The 22743-nt window shown below is 38.9% G+C and overlaps 1 protein-coding gene across 4 annotated transcripts in view; it reads left to right on the forward strand.

The window, feature by feature from the left end:
* DCTD (dCMP deaminase) overlaps positions 1-22743 on the forward strand; it is a 49667-nt gene that overhangs the window by 17502 nt on the left and 9422 nt on the right. For 2 of the 4 annotated variants that reach the window (XM_085545086.1, XM_085545087.1), the window contains exons 4-5: positions 16254-16365; positions 17718-17853. In XM_085545086.1, the coding sequence (XP_085401212.1) occupies positions 16315-16365; positions 17718-17853 (187 nt within the window). In that variant the 5' untranslated portion in view covers positions 16254-16314. Of the gene's footprint in view, positions 1-13125; positions 13386-16253; positions 16366-17717; positions 17854-22743 lie in introns of those variants that run through there. The other 2 variants (XM_085545088.1, XM_015861417.2) reach the window with 2 other exon arrangements.

Genomic DNA, 22743 nt, shown 5'->3' on the forward strand with positions numbered 1-22743 from the left:
TCTTTTCAGCTGTGTTTCCTGAACTTTGTTGAGGGCTAACACTAAGCTTAGGCTGAACTTCATGGCATGCATAAGACCCATCAAGTAGTATTCTTTCTCAAAAACTCCATACACCTCCTCTGTTCTTTCTTGGAGTCTCTTTTCTACCATTGGTTTCATCACACCCTCTAAGCATTCTGGTTTAGCAAACCTTAATTCCAGCCTATAGGACTAGCCATAGTATCAGGCTGGATTTGTATTACATTAAATCTTGTATGGGCAGAAGGGATTGTGCCTTAAAGTAGGAGACAAGAATGAACTGTTAGTCCTATTAATGTTTTAATAATCTATTGTTACAAATCATCCCATTAACACGGGAAAAAAACTTTAACAAAACAGTTAAAATCACTGTATGTAAACTGGTTAGTATCTGCTCAGTTTCTTTGAAGCTCTGCTCAGCTTCTGGATGTCCTAAAGGGTCCTAGGGTCAACAAGTTGGTGCTTTTCTCTAGAGAATTCAAACCTTTTCCAAATAAAATAGATCTATCCAGGTGTCCCCTAATTCTGTTCCTTATCATTGTTTCTAGTTATTTGCCCAGTACACATGTCGGGCTTACACTGCTACCATTCCCCACATTTTCTCTGGAACCTTTTTAAAGAATTGATGTCTCATCTGCTTCCTTCCAGAAGCCAGGCAATTTAAAGCAATAGGTTACCCCCTGCTGTGAGTAATTCAGCTCTTTCGTCCTTGAGTTCCTTTAGAAATTTGGAGCGAATGCAATACAATCCTGGTGATTTTCACCTTATCTATTTATTCCATAATCTCTTCTACAGTAATTCCAATTTCAGACTGATCTTCTGATGGGTCCCCTGCCAGGAAGGGTTCTGGTTTCAGAAACTTCCCAGTTCTTTCCACAATGAACACCAGTGCAGAGAGTTCACTTACCATCTCTGCAATGACCCTTGTCTTCTCTGGGTACTCTTTTATGCCCTGAAAACTAGCTAGTCCTACAGATTTTGGCAAGTTTCCTGCTTCTGATGTATTTTGTGGGAAAGGATTATTAGTTTTGATTCCTTTGTTAGTTATTCTTCAGATGCTTCTTGGTCTACCTTGTTATGTTTTCACATTTAACCTGACAGACTTTGTAACTCTTTCTTGTTCTGTCCCTTGAAAACGACTTCAGCATTTTCAAAGGTATATATATATATTTTTTTTCTTCTAACAACTTCACTGCTGATTAGTCACATGAGCTCCCTTTGGCCCCTTCTGAAGTCTCCAGAGAAAGTATGTATTTCTAATACAAATCCTTAGGTAGGTTCCCTGTAAGGAGTTGAGACTGAGCTGCCCTTAGCTTAACGACCTCACTCTTACTTTGTCACTTTTTTTTGAATTAAAATAAAACAGTAGGGAGACATGATGTGCCCAGGAGTAAGCTCCTCACTGTTCCCTGACTGCAAGCTTGTCTAGATGTTGCTGGAGGAGTTTGCTGGCAAGATTCCCTTCCTCAGAGCTGTGTCTGCAGGGAACAGGAATGAAACTGGGGACATATGTGTATGTGCTGTTCTAGGACTCTCTGGGCTCTTACCTGCCTTTGCTTTGTCCCCTTACGCTTATTTATGGTCCATCCAGCTGCCTTGTACTTCTGTCTCATACCAATTGAACTTCTTCCAAACAGTTGTCTTATTTGCATTTTTGTGGCATGCTTACTGCCATTTTGGGACCATGGCAGTGGGGAGTAGCTCAGCTTGTCTGGCATCGTGTCTAGAATAACAGCGGGGTGATGATTTGCTCAGTAAGGCTCTAGGTAGACTTACATTCCTCTGCATTCCCTGCTAAACTAACAAGTGGAACACTTCACAGTGCCTGTTCACTCACCCAGCTATTTCACGAGACTTGTGCACATAGGATCAGCAGAAGCAAAGGGAACAGCTCGGTTCTGAGGCCTTGTTGCAGTAGTAGATTTTGACAATTCTGGTGAATTATAATGAGATTGTGCAGAGGGAAGATAAAGGGCTCTCCTCTCATCCACAGTGAAACCATGAATGCCTCAGGTAACTCAGCCTCCCATCGGGTAATTGGGAAAGCCTGTTGTGCAGGGTGATGGCCTGCTCCTCTCAGGTGTACTGTGCCTTTCAATACAATGGAACTGTATCATGTCGGAGGACAAAGTTGAAATGTAACTTAAAAATCAATGGCGCTGAAAAATTATGAAGTGTAAAAATAAGAGTAGACTGTGTGATTCTTCTCACATTCTTTCCACGCTGGTTCTTTAGGCTTCTGAGTATCTTTACTACTCATGTACCTCTGCAACCTCATTCAGAAATCTTTCAAAGAAGAGCTGAGAGCAAGCTGCGATCCAGAAGTTACAACTTTTATTCCATGCCATGGCACTTTCTCAATGATGGCAACCAGTGAGGAAATTGAACGTTTAAGTCCTGCCTACCACTTTAATTTAAAAAAAATATATATAGTCAAATGTGAAAATAAACATGTAGGATTAAGCCACTCTGACATATTCTAAATTTGGGATCAAAGAGATAAACTTGTCACAGCATGCTCTCGCAGAAGTTAGGGAGATAAGATTCTTGAGGCTTTGATCAGCTTTGGCTGATCCTGAGCTGTCATTCAGTGGTTTATATCCCTGGAATATATATAGTCATGGTTACAGTGTGTTCCTCCTCTAATATGCATGGATCTCTGCTCTGCAGAAAATGAAAGTTCTGAAGCTTTTTTATAAGATAACAAATCAAGATTAAATTCTTGCATAGCTTAAATATTCGGCTCTTCATTTATTTGCTCTCTAGCGGTGAGGCACCACAATTATGGTGGCTTACTCCTTTATCAGTGCACTCGCTATATCCCATTTCCAGCACATCCATTTTGAGCTATAGCACATCTTACTTATTTTTGTTCTGTGCATTAGTGTTTGCCAGCAGGTGGTCATGAGTACAACAGAATTTCTGTGCAAGCAGTTGGTATTACTGACAGGGTTTCCTTGGCCCTACTGCTGCTGAATTATCAGGAGAATAGAGCGGAAAAACATTTTTAGAAAGCTGTGTTGGATGCCAAGTGGAAATAGAAGACTGCTTCCATGAGGAAACCTACTTTACTAGCTACCTGATACACTATGACTAGCTAAATATAAATAGCTGTATTAATATTCCTTATGGCTTCAGGCTCTGGAAGTAAAAGCACTAGCTCTTATGGACCATAGTAGTTCTTATATAATCTGCAGCTCATTTCAGCAGCCGTCATCTTTCATTTGTCAGCTCAAAAAGATAGACAAACTCAATATAATGTCTGTTATTGACTGCAAAAGCTGCTATTTTTCTGGTAATTATCTTGGTTTGTGCCACAAGTCTGAATTTAAATGCATAATTCAGATTCTTTTGAAGTTATATGAGTCTTAGCCATTTCATTCCTCTGAATTATGCTTGACGAATTTAGGTCCTATTTAACATTTCTAATTATTATTTTTTTAAAACAAGGAAATTACCAAGCTATTCCATAAATACTATATATATATAAATAATTTTGCAGTAAGAATTTACTCAACATATTGTCATCCTCACCTATGTAGAAATTACAAGTCAGCTCCATTCCCTGGTAGATTATTTCTTCATTTGCCTTCTGATTTGAGGAACTTTCAGATTCAGTCTGTTTGTTTTTTCAATTCACTTTTTAACTACAAAGTGAAGAAAGGACACTTTTCTATAAATGGCAGCTACAGTTCCCATTTCACACTGGCATTTACTGGCTCAGCCTCTCAGTAAAATACAAAATATCATAAGATCAGAAATAAGAATAATCAGAAATGATAATTATGAAAACATCATAGAAAGAAGAGCTTTGATAACTAATACTGTAATCAGCAACTGAGAAAACAATGGAAATTAATGAATGTTGATAAATTGCCCTTTAAATGTATATCTGGAGGAGTTGCACTTCTTTGTACAGCTGTTTTCTTGTTAAAAAGAAAAGAAAGAAGGAAGAAGATTGTCTAAATTTGGATACAGAATAATATGATTAATCAAGGAATGCCCCCTTTTTTTGTTTTCTTTCTCTTTTTTTAAAATGAAGCTGTATGAAGACCAGAAATGTAGCCATTTCAATGCTGCAAACAGCAGCCAGCCCGTGAGGTGAACCGCGTGGTGGATAAGAACTGAATTTTAAAGTGATCTTGAATTTGAAATGTAAGTTTAAAAGATGTAGAAGTCTTCAAACATTCCTGCAAATAAGTGAGGTAGACGTGATGAAAAATGAAGGGATGATCAGCATAGACTAGGACAAAGCACAAGACTTTGTAAAAATCTGTGGGTGTTATTATACAGTACGTCATATATATATGTGTGTTACTACATAATATATAGTATAAATAATATGTATTGGTCTATTAGAAGTTAGTGATATCATTTTTTTATATATTAAAACACGTTTAAAAGAGACTCTTAAGACAGTGTTTACTTTGCATTTGAAACTGGCATGTGACTGTAATTGTAAATGCTTAGGTATCAATGAAGTTTTATTCTCTCGGCTAATAAAAGGTTAAGCAATGTAAAGGGAAATGGGGTCAGAGTTCCTGACAATTTTTCGCAGCTGATTTCTGCAAATGAGTCACTGAGGAATTTACCCTGGAAGCATAGGAAATGCCACAGACTATACAAATCTAAGACCCCAGCATTGTACCGCCTGCCCGCTGAAGTGAACATAACCACCGTATGGGATGCATTAAGGAAATAAAACATCTGCGGGTGTAGTTTCTTCCCATGCTCTAGGCATTTTAAGTGTGTTTTATGTGTTGAATCATGAGCGTTTATAGCCCTCGTACATTTTAATACTATCTAACATGTTTCAATACTATCAAACCCTTGCTTTTTTAAAATTCATATAAGACCGTAGTCTAGTCTTTCTTTAAGTCATGTTTAGCTATTGTTTCAAACCCATCTTTCAGAAACAAGTGTAGGTTAATTATATATTAAAACATAAAAATTTTTTTATTGTTATTATTGGTCAATTTCTCCTCTGTCATGTATAAGGAAAGAAAAGTCAATAAAGACAAGAATTTTACCTGCTGACATATATATGCTTTCAGTACGAGTATAGCAGTGTGTCTTCATTCTCCCCTAACATGGAAGCATCTGATTGCCTTTGCTGCCTTCCATTGCACTGTTTCCCTTTCTGTTGCATCCTTTCAAATTCCGATAACAAGAATACCAAATACATTATGTAAGAGTTGCTGATGGAAAGATCTCATCTTACAGTGTTTCAGGATAACACAGAAAACACTAGAATATGGTTTGTTTTTATTCTGAATGATGATGTTGGGAGAATATGAATTTCACCTTATGTTTTGGCCAACAGATGTAATTCCTCGGATTCTTCTCACGACTGGGTTAATGTACAGTTGTCCACTAGAGAGCAGGCTGAGACCAACAAACCCATTCCGTTCCTGTCATAAACTGACTTTGAACCCAGGTGTCTTAATGTAAATCGTTAGTACATTAAAGCACTGCACCTTCTAGCTTCAGCTGTGCGTATATGTACTGCTATCAAACTTGATGGATATCGCTTGTGAAGCTTAGTGACCTAAGGTGGTGATAATAAAGTATTCTGGAACCTGGATAACATTTTATTCTGTCACTATGGTTTTCTTGCTCTGGTGACATCAACTAATTTGTACTGCTTTACAGGGAATTTCTGTGCCCGGCTTTTTAGCCAGAGTCTTGGTTTCTTTACGCTGCTTTTACTCTTTTCTGTCAGACTGCATTTCTTGCAGAAAGAAAATATTGCTCGATATTGATTCCATTGTGCCAGCTAATTTCAGGCTCTTGTCCTGCAGATCATCTGAAGAGCTGTTCAAAATCTTGAAGGATTTTCCAATGCAATATCCACAAATAAAAAAAAACACACAATACTGCCCTTCAGTTCTCTAATCCTTTAAAAAACTGTTGGAAGTCAAATTATCAGGCTTTTTGCAAAGCATACATGAACGAGTAAATGATTTTCAAAAAGCTCCTAAAATTCTTGGATTTTTTGGCCTATATTTTTATTTTGTGGGTGTAAAATATTCATATTTTGTGGAAACAGGGCAGATACACCAGTGGAGAGATTCAGAGTTCTTCTTGATACTGTCCCTATAGAACTCAATGGAATTTTGTAGAAGTAATAAGAAATCTCTTAGTTTACTTTCCTGTAAATGAAGAATATCACATTTCAATCCCTTTGCTTCCTCTGTTTTGAGAAAACAAGGTACATCTGTTATTTTAATTTCTTTTTCTCCCCAGGCTGCTGTGAAGGCTGGCCTCAAAAGACAATTATTCTTCAGTACTTTGAGCCCTAGGTATTCTGAAAAATAAGAAATGAAAATATCTAACTAATGCCTTTCTTCCCTTTACACAAGCTATAGCCCGTCCACCTTTGAATTCAGTAATGATTCCTTCTTCAGTGATCCCATCCTGCTCTTTGCCTGCTTCACCTAACCATCTGTTTTTAAATAGCACAAAGCTGCTTTGGCTCCATGCTAGAATTCCTCCTTTGCCATATACTGTTCTTGCCATGTGAGTCAATGCCTTCCTAATGTGGATATGGTTTTATTTATATTGATTTTAAAGGTAAAATATTTTTTTCAAAAACATTTGAGTGCAACCTGAAGGATAAAAGATTGTGTCAGTAGAGGCAAATACCTGCATTGGGTTATTTCAGCATGAACAAATCAAGTTTGTCTGATACAGACACCTAAAAGCAGAAACTCATTATAGTAAAATGCCAGAAAATCTTGAGAAGGAATCACACTGCCAACCCTGCTTATAAAATAAATTAAGTTTACTAATGATTATATTTCCCCTTGTACCTATACAGATTGCTCAGAGTTCCTGTTCTTCGGAGCTGAGATGTCAAACACATTTCCTGACAGCTCCAGCTCACTGTTCATTATTAATAAGTTAAAACAGTGTGGCTGTTAGCTGTTCTGTAATTTGTCCAATGAGCTTAGGAAACAGCCGCAGCTTGAGGAGGAAGAGCTGAAAAGAACTCACGTATAATGTGATAGTGGCACCTGAGCTCCCTCTGCCCTGTTGCCAAGCTAATGGCTGTCACAAAATGAAGGTGCTCTGCCTTCTGCTTTGCGGCGTGCTTTGCTGCTGTGTCCTATGAATGGAGCAGTTAGGACCAAAGATGGGAAGTGCTTCTGGTGCTAATGGGTATTTGGGGAAAAGGGAATATTGGCAAACGTGGAAGGCAAATAGGTCAAAGGGATCTCTCTGTGTTGAAGTGGGGGACAGAGTAAAAACAGGGTGATTACAGCAGTTCTTTTTGTTTCTTAGTTTAATTTTGCAGCCCAAGATGGTTATCTAAGAATCCTGAAGTACTTGCCTGTTTTGGTTTTTCCTTTTTTTTTTACCCTAATCCACAAGATAGCTGACAGGGTAATTTGTCTCTTATTACTGAATAGATTTAGCATGTTTACTTAAAACTATTCATGCTAAAGCCCATATGAATATGTAAGAAAATGATTCTGTATAGCAGCTTTTATATGAGGATTGAGGTATTACCACGCAGTAGTAATGAAATCTAAAGATACAGCTAAGATAAATGACAGGAAATTATACATAAAAATAGGAGAATTCTCCATAGAATAAATCTAAAGCTTATCATAAACAAAGAAAAAAATAAAAGGAACAAGAAGAAAGGTAGAGAGAAAAAGCACTGAGGTAAGAGGAGATAAGCATAAAAGGAATTTATATCAAGAAGAAAAAAAGCCTAAAAAGACTATACAGTGCAAACCATTTGCCCAGATGTGAAGGGATACACATGTTCAAGATTATCTGTATGTTTCAGCTGAGTAAAGGCTTCTTTCTTCTGAATGTCTGCTGTAGTGAGGACAGCCTGTGTTATTGTCCAGTCAGTGTTATTACAAACCGATGCACTGTAAGAGATTTTGGCACTTAGGCAAATGCTGTGGAATTGACATTAAAAAAAACAACGAGCATGACAGGAAAATCATGGTAAAGTGAAAAGTATGGAAGTTGAAAATAACCTTCTTAGATATCAAAAATAGCCTTGAAAAGTAAGAGGAAGCTAACAGAAGAAATAGAAGGTTGTTAAGAACGTAGGCAGGTGCTAAGTACAGAAGCAGGATGCCAAGAAAGTAAAATGTTATATTAAAAGCAGAAAATGAATTTCTCACTTCCAATTAGGGAATAGCAGGGACTATGACCAGTATGGGTGGGCACAGACGGTCATTTATCTTTTGGAAGAAAACACAGGGGTTGCCAAAAGTCTTGCAGTCTGAGACTTTATGTCTCAATTTACTTTCTTAAGGGTGACTTAGCAAGATTATCTAGGATTTATTCTTGAAAGAGATTTGAGAGTAGATCACATACAGTACCGTCTGTTTCTCTAGCACTTGTCTCTGAACTGGATTGCATAAAACAGAGAATTTGGCTCGTAAGGGCAGGTGTGAACGGAACAAGGAATTTAAAGAAGTAGAGGTGTGGTTAGAGATAGAGATAAAAACATTTTAGGGAAGAAAAAAAGAGAAAACATCAACAAATAACACATAGAAAGAATAAATCTAGCTGGAGAATATACTGCTATCAAAGTAATCATGAGGGGATCAAGATACCGAGAAGATAGTATTTGCCTATTTCAGAAAGGTCAGCATGAATAAAACAAGCAGACAGACATAACAAGGAAAAGTGCCACATTCTTAAAAATTTTGGGTGAGATGAAAAATAGCCATAATGTTAAAAACAGAATTGGAGACTGTTTTATTGTAAGAAGACTGTTTTATTATATGCTCATTTGTGATTCTAGTGAGAATAAATGCAAATAAAAGATCTCAGAGAAGACTTGTAGCTGCTATCACCAGGGTTAGAAGCTGGATTTAGGGAGCTGGTAAACTGCAGACAATTTGAGTCTAGAAGACATATAATGTGATATTAAAAATAGAGTAAGACTTGGACTGGAAGTAAAAAAGCTTAAATCTGGCATTCCATCTTAGGCAAAGTAATACATAAGCCAGCAGATCTGAGGTTTCCATTAGGCCTTAAAAATCATTGAAATACTGGATGTATTGGATGGATTCTGTCAGAGATGCTCATCATGCACAGTTTCATTGACAGCAATAAGAGGGTTTTTTTTGGCCATGTTTACAAATCTGTAAAGATGTGTGCATTGAAACAAAAGGCAGTGATGTCCCGAATTTTGGCATCTGAGTTTGCAAATAGAGGATTTGCAACAGGCTTTCACCTGCTCCAAAATTATCATGATACCATCCTCATTCTACTTGGTTCTGACCAATAGCTTCTATTTTGCTGCTATCATTTGTTTCTTTTTTAAGTAATTCCAACATGATATAGAGTACAATTTTATATACTGAAGTTAAAACTCCTGCAGCAATTCTGAAATGCTTATGCTCTCCAAATAAAACACTACACTGTACAAATCCAGCAGATTTTTGTAGTCTATTCATGGGTTTACTAAGAAGCTGCTTATGTCTTCTAGCAAGGGAGTTGCATTGACAAGAGTTTGTTGACAAAGCCTTATATTGCAACAAATGCCAATTGATCAGAAGGTCATAAATTCATAATCTTGATTAAGTTAAGAATTAAATTGATTAATTCTCAATGAAATTGAGAATTTCAGCATATATGAGCTTCTGCACTGGGACTGAATAGGTTCTTAGTGTCTAAGCAAGTACCGAAGGGAAAGTTTAACCCAAGCAGAAATTCCTATTTGGAAAAAAATATTTGGACAATTAGACTTGCCTAAAAATGAATTCTCTAACTGTGAAGATTATCATGTCAGCTAACAGAGCTTCTCTGGGAGACAGATAAGAAACAGATGCTGAGAAGCAGGCAGATACAGAGACATATTGTCATATTTATTTATTTGTCTTTCTCTCCAAGTCTAGCAATTAGTTCCTGAAAAATTCATTCTGTTAGAGAAAAACAACAACAACTCATTAGTAATTCCTTTTTACTTTTCCCTTAAGTTTTGAGAATGATTTCAGGGTTGTGTAGCAAACTGTACACTGCATATTCTGGCCATTCTCAAATATTACTCTGAATAAACTGAGGTGTATACTGCATTTGGGGAAAGATCTTGATTGCCAACAAAGTTAAGAGTCTGCTAGAAAGCAGCAAAAATATGGGAAAAGGGTCTGAAATGTTGGATTTTCCCAAATTCAGCTTAGTTTGCTTTTATCAAAATTGACAAAAGGTAGAATATAAAAATTTCATAATTAAAAATATTAACATCCTGACAGATGGTTATATATTTAGTATGCCTTTCAAATTTGTCACTTCTCATTTAAAAAGAGCATCTAAAATATTTGTAATCAGCTCAGATTGTCTATTGACACCTGCACAAGTTCATGATCCTCCACACTCAGGACTTTCATCTAAGAAATGAGAGACAAAGCAAAAAAAACTCTATAAAAGAACATCCGAGGTACTCCTTGCTTCTTACTACATCCTGCTTTTGGGGGACAGAGGAGGAGTGCTTAAGGACAAGGCTAAATTGTCAGATAGAGGTTAGAAGAAATTCAGCTTATTTGAGTTCATGCCTTTCTTAACAGGGACTTTGAGTCAGAGTGTTCCAGTTCTGTCACAAAGATACAAATAGTCCTGAGACAGATCAAGAGTGTAAATAAGCTTCTAGATCAAAGCATAAGGCAAAGATAGTGAAGATGAGGAATCAGACAATAGCTCCAGAGGACTGCAAGGTAGGTGGACAGCAGGCAAGTCTTACTGAACACACCAGGCTGTGGCACTTTGCTCCATACCTGTAGAAAATCAAGCTAACTGCCCTCACTGCAAGCCGATGTTTATACCACAGTGTCCTGGCCTAGATCTCATCTAATTCAGGCATACTTTCCTTAGATACCTGTAGTCATCTAACCTACTTCTGATATGTGCATGAACAAAGAGCTGTCATGCCAGGTACCACCTCCACGGCACACTGTCAGAGCAGGAGTGAAAACCTGGGCATAACATCAGTTTTCAGTATAGAAAACAAATCCAAACACACACCAACAGTCAAGCAGAAGAAAAGCAACATGCAGTTGGCTTTCTAGAAAACGTGTCGTTTAGCAATACCATAGGAGTCTATTGACTGAAAATTCAATTCAATCAAAAAATGTTCCTTCTCAGGCCATGAGTCGCTGATGTATTGTTAGAAATTCTGAATGTTGTTGATCTGGTTGCTGTATTGAGGAAGAATGAGATAAAAGCGAGAGTCAATAAACCCTGAGAAATGAGGAAAACGTACATTTGTGGACTTAACAGATGGAGATAGGGATGGGTTCCAATTATTAAGAAAACTTACTTGCTAAAATGACAAAAATATTTAACTTTTGAATTTCAAAAATAATACAATTCTAATATAATTTAATATGAAGTTGAATCTTGAACAAAATGAAACCCTCATCGCATAATAGTAAAAGCAGTTATTCTGCAGTCTGTATTTCTTACTTCTATGACAGGTAAGGAAGAGAAGAGAGCAAGAATCTTTGGTTTCTTTTTGTTAAATAGAGGTTCTATTATTCTGAATCTGGTTCTGGCTGTTTTATAAAGATTAGCTGGAAAATGTGATAGCCTCAAGTTTTGTGAGAACCCCCTCATCAGTTTTCACAGAGCAGAAAATCCTTCCTTCTCTGTATATGATCAACGTATAAGCACTGTTTTTGAAAGGTTAGTAGTTGTTACGGTATGTCAGCAGAATCTTAATTATGTAAAGTAATAAATTTAGCATGAGTAATTGTAGCACTATTAATTTTAATTCATGTTTCAAGAGTGCAGAAACATATACAGATAGTAGCAAACTTTTTGAACTGCATTATGCTAAATTTTTCCCCAGATTAATTAAATGAGTGCTCTTTAACTCTCTTCGTGATCAACCATAATCAGGCCTTTCATTTCACCTTCAGGCTCATGTTTTCCTGACTGATGGTACTTTCATTAAATTTCATTTCTTTCCCTTGCATTTAAATTGTTCCTTTCTGAATACTTGAATGAATACTTGTTGTCCATATGAAATTGTGATCACGGAGCTCTTATAAACTGAAATAAGTTTTCTCACTCTGAGGGCTGAAAGTGTTAGCTGCTTTAGCCAACTTTTACTGTGATAACTAAATAAGAATATCTGTGAAATTAGGCAGTATTTTCATACTTCATGGTCTGTCAGTTATTCAAACAAACAAACAAAAAAGGAACAAACTAAGGAGAAGGACTTTGGTGTCCTAATGGACAACAGAATGGCCATAAGTCAACAGTATGCCCTTGAGGCCAGGGCTAGTGGTATCCTGGAGTGTATTGAAAAGAACATGGCCAGCAGCTTCACTCTGCTCTGTCCTGCTGAGGCCACATCTGGAGTACTGTGTCCAGTTCTAGGATCCCAGTTCTGGGCTTCCCAGTTCAAGAAAGTCAGGTAACTGCTGGAGAGAACCCAGGTGAGGGCCACAGAGATGATGTGGAACTGCCCTGGGGCACTGCAGGTATGAGGAGTGTGAGAGACCTGGGGTGTTTAGCCTGGAGAAGGCTGAGGGGGGTATAAACAGTGAGCTTAATATGTTTAGAAACATATTATATGTATGTTTTTATCACTGTTTATAAATATGGGAATTGTCAATGGGAGCAGACTCTTCAGTGGTACCCAGCAACAGAACATGAGGCATTGGGCACAAACTGAAACACACATAGCTCCATATGAACATAAGGAAAAACTTATTTACGGTGAGGGTGGCAGAGCACTGGATCAGGCTTCTCTGGATATGTTCAAGACCTGTCTGGATGCCTAACTGTGTAATGTATCTATGGCAGGGGGCCTGCTTCAGCAGGTGGATGCACTCAGTGACTTCCATAGGTCCCTTCCTCCTCTTTGATTCTGAGACTATGGAATACGAAAGCAATAGCAATATGGACTTCTTTTTTATCACCATTGTGTCTTTTGGGATGGCTTTAACCACAGCTGTGAGCACGGCTGGGGTCCTTTAGATGGACACTTGTGCAGTGGTCAACACCCACACCCATGGGCTGCAGTCAGGGGGAGGTTTGGGACTCTTCACCCGCCCCCGGGGCGCTGCGCGACATGGCGGCGCGGCTCCCCGCCTCTCGTCCGCCCCTTTCTCCGCCTTCTCCCTCTTTGGCGCCAAACGGCGAAGGAAAGCGGCGGGATGAGCGGCCATCAGCCCGAGCACATTAACGGGTACGCTCCTCCGCCGGCCGCGGGGGCCGCGCTGAGCGAGGAGGGGCACGACGGGGCGGAGAGGCCGCGGGTGCTGCCGTTTTCGAGCTCTCTGTGCGGCTCCCTCCCTCGGCACCATGCTGCTGGGCCGGGGGGGAAGCGCGTGTGCTGCTCGGCGGGGGGAAGCGTGACGTGCCTCGGGGAGCACCGTCCTCATCTGGTACAGCAGCAGTTACAGGCAAAACGATGAGGCCTTGTGCAGCTAATTGGGGCTAATGCAAAAAGTCAGCAGGTGTGCGTGTCCCAGTTGGCTTTTGGGGAACAAGGCCATAAGGGTTAAGGGTGCTTTTTAAGAAAGAAGTACACGCTTGGCCTTTTACCCTAATTTTTGTGAGCTGAGGGGCAAAATACCGATAGTTGATTTTCAGTAGAAGCCAATCCTGGGAGAAAAAGAAAATACAATGTAGGTGAAGCATTGTGTAGACCTCACCTGGAGCACTGCGTCCAGATAACGCTGAGTAGCATTATCTTCGTGGCTTTCCCTTCCTATTACTTTTATTCATAGGTTTATTTGAATTATCACAAGGATAAAACTTATTTTCACTTTCTGTAGCAAGCTGTAATATTTTTTAGAGTAGATATTCTTCATGCAATTCTAGAACTTGCAATTGAGTGAGAGGAGGATGATCAGCTGCCCAGAATCTTTCTGCTTGATTTTCCTGTTTGTGCTACACCACTAGCCAAGTCCTTGGCTTCTGCTTCATCAGAAATGGAGTGTTTTATACCCATTTCACACTCTTGTGTTCCTGTGCAATGAGCTGAAGGAATAATGTAGCCAAACGTTGTGATGTTAAGTAGAAGTAATTGAGTGAGAGTTTATGTGTGTTTTTTTTTTCTTTCCATGTTCTCTTTAATGTGAGCCTTGTGCTCATTTCTCAGATATGCTTCTCTTGCTGTAAAGCTGGTGCTCTGAGGGGCTTCACTCGCATAGTGTTTTCTATTATAAGAGAACTACATAGTAGCTTTTGCTGTTTTTGTTTTGTTTTTAATAACAAGGTTTATTAGGTAATAATTTAACAGAAGGAGATCTCAGGATCTCTCAGTTCTGAGTACTGTGGTTTTTCTGGAGAGCTTTTCCCAGAGTGTGCTGTTTGGTGTAGTTCTGCACTGGGTGTTAGCTAGCTTTGTTGAGAGCTCTGGGAGGACATCACTGTGAATGTCACTTACTTAGGGATGTAATAGAGTATTTATTTGAAGTCTTCTGGGGTTTTGAAGTGTGAAAATCTACTTTTGTGATAAACTGTAAATAATCACTCAAATGAGTTAAAACATTTTCTTCTAATTTCAGTTAACCTGTCCACCTTCAGTTTGGCAAGAAGTGTATAAGGGGTGGTCTTTAAATTCCGCTGTGAATTTCTTGTGCTCTAAACTCTTTTCTTTGTTAGCAGGACACAGTTCCTATTTCTTGGACAATTCAAGCCAGTTTGAGTACCCTCATTTTTATGTTTGTTTTTATAACAGACAAACACTGTTTACAGTGTTGTCAAAGTGTGAGAGAGGCCTGCTGGTTGCACAGAGAATGTATGTTTCTCCCATCTTACACTGAGATGATGGCCTTAATGATAATCCTCATTCATTCCAAGAAGAAGCCAAAATTGCTTACTTCTAAGGTGCCACATATAAACCACTCAAAAGCAGTAATTTGTCTTTGGTAAATAGAGCCTTGTGGGTTTCTAAAGTACAGTTCTATTATGTACTGGTGTTCTCTTCGCTTAAATAGTGTAACCTCGGTGTGACAAGCTAACTGCAAGCCTCTAACACATGCTATTTTATGGGTTTGGTTATAAAAACAATCATTAACAAAATGCTTGTCTTCCGGTGTTTGTGCTTGGAAGGCGCTGGCATTAGAGTGGCTGTGAGATGTCTTGCTGTTTGTGGTTACCCCTGATGAACTATTCTGCATGGCTGGATGTTGCTAGAAGGGTATCTCAGTCTCCTTCCTCTTCTTTTTCCTAAAACATTTTAAGCTGTCTTATTGGTAAGAGGAATCCAGGAGGGAAATTACTGCACTTCTGTCTGAGGATGGCCAGAGAGCTGTTAAAATCATTACATTGTTTTGGTTTTCAAGCGTACCAATGTTAGGTGGGATTTGGGGGGCAGTTCTTTGGGTTTGATATTTTCCTGGAAATTAAAATCTTTAAGATATTGTAAAGAAGGTGGGGAAAAAAGAACAAACAAAAGCATCTGTCTTTGCCTTCTATTTCTGAAAAGCACAGATACCTTCCTGTTCTGTTTTATGCTGTCCAGGAAGTCTTTCAACTGAAAGGAAGCAAGAGAAAGTGATGTGTCACTTCTCCCCTGCCCCTTCTCTCAAACAAACCCCTCAGTGTAGGGAAAGAAGCAGCTTTTCATTCATGTTTATACATTCTGTCTAAGGGGAAAGTTCTTGAACCCATCTCATCAGCTTTTAGGGGGCTTTCATAATGGTCATAATCTCAAGGGAAGCTTAGCGTTGGACTATCAGAATGGTTTACAACCTCAGACTGTTGCCTGTAAGTGTTGTCAAAAGAGGTGGACTCACAGCAATAATTGTACAGGCAGAAACGAATGACTGCACTGGAAGCCTCCAAATAGAAATCTAGAGAACGCTTGTCATAGGCAGAAGTACAAAATAGCTTAGATTAGAGGCTTGCAGTTAGCGCAGTCATCACAAAAATGATTATGTTGTTTGAGTGAAAAGAATGCCAGTACAAGATATACCCGAATCTTAGAAATACATGAGGTGTTATCTATCAAGGATAAATTGCTCTGTCTTTATAGCTCAGTGCTCTGAATAGCTCAGCCTTCTTATCTAAAACAGAAATTTGCAACCTTGCTGGGTTTCCTTTCCTCTGAAAAGAAATGTTGCATATATAATTTCCTGGAAAGCATGTAAAGCTGATGATTTTACTGGTGAATAAAAGGTGGTCTTTGTGAGATTCTAATCCTTTAGATTACTTTAAACTTACGCTCATTGAAAGAATACAGTCTGCAGTAACTTCACCAAAGTGTTATTTACTGATGGCTGCCTTTTTTCTGGAAACTATAGTTTTGGCAATGAAGCAACCTGTAAAAAACGAGAGGATTATCTGGAATGGCCTGAATATTTCATGGCTGTTGCGTTTCTGTCAGCACAGAGAAGCAAGGACCCAAGTTCTCAGGTAAGAAGGCAATATATAAGAGAAACATAACCTAATCTGCCTTGCACATCACATCAGATGCACATATAGCGCTTCCAGATTTTTCTTATTAGAAGTCATTTCAGTATATAGCTTTTGAATTTTTAACACGATCAGCATTTTTTGTTACAGAAATTGTTTTATTGGGTCTGACCTCGTGTATAATTCTGTGTGTACATTTGTAGCTTGGAGTTTTGTAAATGTTCTCTTCATCTGAAGGTTAAAATGATGCATACATTTATTTTTTCCTTGTAAATAGAGTTACAGTTAGAGGAGGATATAACTACTGAGAGTTGTAGATTGTAATTCTTTTTTTTTTTTTTAAGATTCATCATCTCAAAAGTTCCTTTTCCTCACCTACAGGAGTATAAAAATTCCTTCTTGTTTGTTACTGCATTCAAGTTGTCTCTCTCTCCATCCTTTACTTTGCTGGTGTACCTCTCTTGCCCTTATATTGATTGGAGGTGCTAGATAACCTCTCATGAGACATGCAGTTCTGCAGCACCCAACCAACCTGTTGGTATTCCTTTCTCTGAGAATTTTCATGAAGAAGATCCCAACAAAGCAGTGGATTAAAATGTATGTAAACAGTCTGCTCAATTACTTGCTGGCTTCTGTATCTTACAGCTTTCAGTTCTCCGAAGTATGTTTATTTAGGGCTAAATTCTTGTTTACCCAGTGCCGGTTAATAAACACATTGTGTAAATAAAAATCAATGTTATTGCTGTTTCAGTACATCTAAATTATGGACAGAAAACTTAAAATTCTTCATCACTTCCTCAGTCTAAAAGAAGGGCTGTGTGCAGATTTGGATTAAAGCAGTAGAAGGTGGGAGTTAAAGTGTCTGGTCGTTTGGTGTGTGTTTGCATAAACAAGCCATACAGGTTGAGTGCTTATCTCTATCTAGGTCAGAACTACCACATTTTTGTTCAGTCTTCCATCCATTTTCTTTAGCTCCTGCTGCTGCTTCTATTGCACTGGAAAAGCCAGTCTGGGGAGCTGAACTGACAGAAAACTTATGCATGGAACTGTTAGTTGTGTGCTGGTTCTGCTCCCTGAACTTGGTTCACTTTGTAGTCAGATGAGAAGCAGTGCTGGCAGACTGAGTTGGAGACTGTGTGGCTAGAGGGTAGCAGGCTTGCATCTGCCCTGCTCTGCCAGCTGGGTACAATTGTGACCTTGTTTATTGTAGCCTGGTCACATTCAAGACACAGTGATCTATATAAGATAAAACTCATATCTCTTACATTTGTAGGACTGACTTTTCAGGTCTTATACATCAAGAAGATAATTTTTGCATGCTGTTGGTACTATGTAAGTCTTATTTTTTTCAGGTTGGTGCCTGTATTGTGAATTCAGAAAACAAGATCGTTGGAATTGGGTACAATGGGATGCCTAATGGCTGCAGTGATGATGTGCTACCTTGGACAAGAACAGCAGCGCATAGATTAGACACAAAGTATCCTTACGGTAAGGCTACTTGTAGCTGACAAGTCCAGCTTCCCACATTGTTGTACAGGAAAGGTCATTTAGTAAAACTTCAGTCACTTTTTCTTCCACTCTTCCGTCTCTGTTCATGTGCTCATATATGATATATCAAAATAAAAATCACAACTCTGAAAGCGAATTAAAAGTATTCGAGAAGGGCTGACTTCCTTATGAAGTGTGTTTCTAAATGGTTAGCCATTTTGGACAGTGTAGTGAAATCTTGCAGATATAATGCAGCTTATCAGCACACAGTGCATGCAGATGATTGCTGTTTTGGTGTGTTTATCTCCATGGAAATTACTGAAAGCACATATATGCAAAACAAATAATTAATCTAAAGTACTGGTATTAAAACTGCAGTGGTTGTTAGAAATCCCAGTATTCAGGTGTTTGTAGAATAGACAATACATGTTATGACTCATGAAGTTGAATTTTGTCTTAAGTGTATGATCACATACTGTCATTCCATGCTTCTTTTTATTTCGTGTCACAGTAAATCCTCACTGCTACAAGTGAAGTGACTTTCATTGTTTATTTCAACCTGTGATTTGATTCACCTTTACTAAATGGAGAGAATGAATGAGGGGCAAGGACAATTTCGTGGTAAATAAAGCTGAGTGCTACTTTGGATTGTATCTTCACAGCAGGCTTAGTCTGGCCTTCTGCAAGCCTGCTTTGAAGGGTCCTCTGTGGTTATTGGCACATCTATCAAACAGGGCTGCACAGTTAGACCTCTGGGCCATGTGTGATTTGCAGGAACCAAAGAGGATAGTTCTCTGAGCTGCCTGAGGCTTCACTCCATGAGGACTGACTGTTGTTGGGCATGGAAATAGTATTGAGAGCTGCCTTGCAGATTTCAGTAGCTGATGTTGGGGATGAACTGTGGTTAGGACTAACAAAGAAGGGGGGAGTGTGTGCTGTCTTCAATCCCTCTTCATGCTTTTACTTCCACACCAGCTCATGTTGAACCTCTGTGGGGTGAGACCAGTGCAGCAGGAGCTGTGGGAGCAGGAAAAATGGGTAGTTCCTTCATTTTGTGCTTCATCTTAGCTCCTCCTGGGTTCAGGAGTGGACAGGGCAAGAGCCACAAAGCCAAATGAGAATCCTTGAGAATTTCTCCCTTGCATAGGTGAGGGGAAATGAGCACCAGAGTTTGGTTTTTATAAAGGTACTGACTCCTCCGATAAGAAGTATTTATTTCTGTCCAAGAAATCTGTTTTCTTGTTTGTAACTTCTAAAAATTGATGTGATACAGAAACAGGACTTGCGTTAGCTTGGAAACTCCTTGTGTTCATCCAAAGCTCTTTCTAAACAGTGTTATTACATTTTGCTATAGCATTGAAGTGAAAGGTTATATGCTGTGGTTCAGCTCAATCAATCGGCTTTGTATTTGAGTTCTTACAACTCTTATACTTGTCTTTGATCGGTTCACCGTTTCATCATAAGAGCTCTAAAACTCACTCTTAAATTCTGTAAGATATCTTCTTATTTTTCATAAGAGATGCATTGCTTATAGCAGCACCAGCTCCTGCCAAATTTTAACATCTGCTCTAAAACACAGAAGCTCTGGTTTTACATATAATGAAGATACTATAATGGTTCAGCATGGTATGACTGCTTCTTATTTATAGGGTGTGGAAACAAACATTAGCCCATTGATTAAAGATAAAGCTGAAAAGAGAATATTGATTTTGGTTGAGTCGTTATGCTTGCTGTAAGTTCTCAGCTCTGAACTATGATCAGTGTGTGTGGTCTTTGGGACTTAGGCATGTTCCAGGAGAGATGCAGAAATAGGCCTCTCAAATATAAAACTCATCGATTTAAACTAAAAAACTGTACAGGATTTGTGGGAATGTTTTATACAATAAAACATGAGTGTCTTTAAAATTTTATTTTTAGTTAACACTGGCTGCAAAAGCTATGGAATGTTTCTTTTTTAGCAAGTAAAAAGTTAATACACGGCGGTTTAAAAAATGCACTTATCAGTCTTGATAGCCTGGGGAGATGAGTTCATTTCTAGGAGTTGGTCCAACTTGTGCCTTTCCAAAGAATCTCAGTCTTCACCTCGTTAAAAAACATCACAGCTTTGTAACAAAGTGTCTGCTGTGACGAATTAACGACCTGTTTTGTAATTCACAGATCATTGAAAATCTAGCGGTCTCTTATTAATCTTGATAGCACAGTTGACAGACCAGGCAAGTATGTATAAGAAATAAAATCTGCTTTAAAAAATTCTGGTGGATTCAAAGCAACACATAGAATTGCTGCTAAAATCTCATTAATCTGTCATGTTTTCCTTACTGCTTTCGCTAATTATCACTGCATTTGTGTAAATTGAACTTTTTAGTTTGATTTTTCTTGACTATCTTGTTAAAGGATAGTACAGTCTTACTGTGCACTCTGAGCTTATCATGGCAATGCTGGTGCTAACTCCACTAGAGCTGGGGTGTTATTATGTAAAGATGGTAACTGTGCACATACCAGCACACTAACCTAGAAGATGTCTGCTAGAGCTCTTTTATGCATCTGCACTGCTACAGAAAAGGGCTGAGGTTGGATTTTAGTGTTGACCTCATTGTTTTAAGTGCTCCATTAGTTTAGCATAAACATCAGCTCACTTTTCCTATGTTTCGGGCCACTCCAGAGGGCTGTCTCCAGAACAAAGCCTGGGTGTTGCTCTGAGTGGCTCCCTCAGTGGCTGCTCCAGAGTGCAGGGTGGAAAAAGGGCTGTAAGAAAACTCTTCCTATTGTGCAAAGCCTGCTGAGACAGTATGCTTAACCTTCCTTCCTCCCTCAGGCCGTACTGGGGGATATGCAATGCATACTCTGTTTCATGCTGTGAAAGTGTGACTGCAGTGGGCTGCAAAAAAGTCATCTTACTTCTTTATGCAGTTTGAACTGAAACATACAAAATAAATCTGTGCTGCCCTGGGACTCTTGAGATGTGGAGCTGTGTGGAAACCCGGGACCATGTTCTATGTAGTGCTGATGGACACCTGAGTAAGATGAACATGAACTAGCATATGCCAGTTGGCCTTAGGGCCAACGGTCAGTCCCTGGCCCTGTCTGTGTTTAGTGTTACAGACACAGCAGGGGATTGGACCCAGCAGCTATCCTTGCAGAACTGTGTTAGGTGATCCTGTAATAAATTTATTGTGCTCCAGCAGAACAGATGGATACGCTGACCCCACAGCTCAGATCAGTTTCACTCTTTTATGGCTAGAAAACTTCCTATTTCCATGCTAAATTGATGGTTTTATACATTCTTGTGTATGCTAGCATTGTTCTTTTAGCTTTTCTACTCAGTGCCATCAACCCTTTCTTCTTTCCCTCTTCGCCCATGCTCTTACTGATAACAATGATCTTTTGAACTTTTGTTTTAAGGCTAAATGAATCCTGTCACTCTTACACTTTACTGCATCTTGAGTCCTATTGGCTTGAAATTCCCTAGCGTCACAGCTATCTGTGTCTGCCACAATGTAGTGTACATTGTACATATCTCGCCTGCGCTGTGAAGTGTGACTTCTGCACAGTGCAATGTTAAGGAAAGGGGCTTTGCTTGATTAAAAATTATTTTTACCCTTATCTAAATGTAACCTGAGCTGCTACTGAAAGAAGGCATGAAACTGCTAGGTAGTGCTCACTTTACCTTAGAGGATGCAAATGTTTGTAAGGTGTTTGGATGATACAGGAATCATGATGTAAACCACCCACAGTGATACTCTGTGTTCCCTATGAGAATCTTGAAGCCAATTAAAACTTTTCATTTGAGCTGCAGAACATATTTGAGCAGGCTGGTAGTGTAGCCTTTTTACTTCAGAAAGTAGGTAATGTTTTGCTCAACGCTATTTTTCACAGCACAAAATCGAGCTTTTGTTGCTTTGTGGGAACTGGTTCTTTCCAGGCTGCCAGTCAGTGACAGAAATGGGTATGTTTCTGTGCACCTCAGAGAAATAGAAAGCTAGTTTTGAACACCCACTTCACTAAGATGTTATTAAAAGCTCTTCCTAAAGCTTTGTGCTCAGTGCAGTGTAGGGGAATTTCTTAATAATTAGACAGAATTCTGGCTCTCAGAGTCAAAAGTGAGTGCCCCCTGTTGCTGCTAGATGAATGCAAAGCTTTGATGGTGCATTATTTCTTCTCACTGATCATTTAAAACATTACATTTTTCTCCTATTAACGTAAGTCTTACTACTGATGCTAGTTGCTATGCTCCTGTTACGCCCTCTGTCTCCACTGTAATCTAAGAACATCTATTTGACAACCAGTCTCTAATTAAGAGGGTTTTAAATTAAAATGACTGGCAAATATAGAAACCTCTAAGCAATAGAGAAAATACTGAGTAAATATGCTTACAAATATTTATACAGGTTCAGATACGATAAAATATGTGCTGTGGCAGAAAGTATACTCTAATTGAACAGTACCTGCTGTGTAAAATGAAACAAACTGTTAGCAACATTTTGTCGTGTTAGGATTATGAGCTTTTCGTCAATTTTTTAAAGAGACGAACGCCTGAAGATATTCAGGCAAATGTTACTTTGGTAGAAGCTGTTATTTTGACAGCAGAAAACTTGATAAGGCACTGTGAAGAAGTGTGATGCACTCTCTCCAACTGGCAGTGCAAAGCCGATGCTTCTACTGTAGTGGGGATGTATAGGAGATGCTCTCCACCTATAGCTTCTCGCTCTCTTGTCCTGCATGGATTTCTTGCTAATTCTAGTGTCATACACCAAATGTCTAAGAAGTCTGGGAATTTTGAAATAATTTCTCTTATTCCACTTGTCCCTTGAGGAGCAGCTGTGTGTTCTGTTGAGATTAGTGCAATCTTGGAGCATGATGTTAAGAATGGATTGGATTAGCTACTGCTTT

Source organism: Coturnix japonica, chromosome 4 (genome assembly GCF_054131305.1).
Source record: "Coturnix japonica strain WE chromosome 4, WE-NBRP24, whole genome shotgun sequence".
Taxonomy (NCBI): Eukaryota; Metazoa; Chordata; class Aves; order Galliformes; family Phasianidae; genus Coturnix; species Coturnix japonica.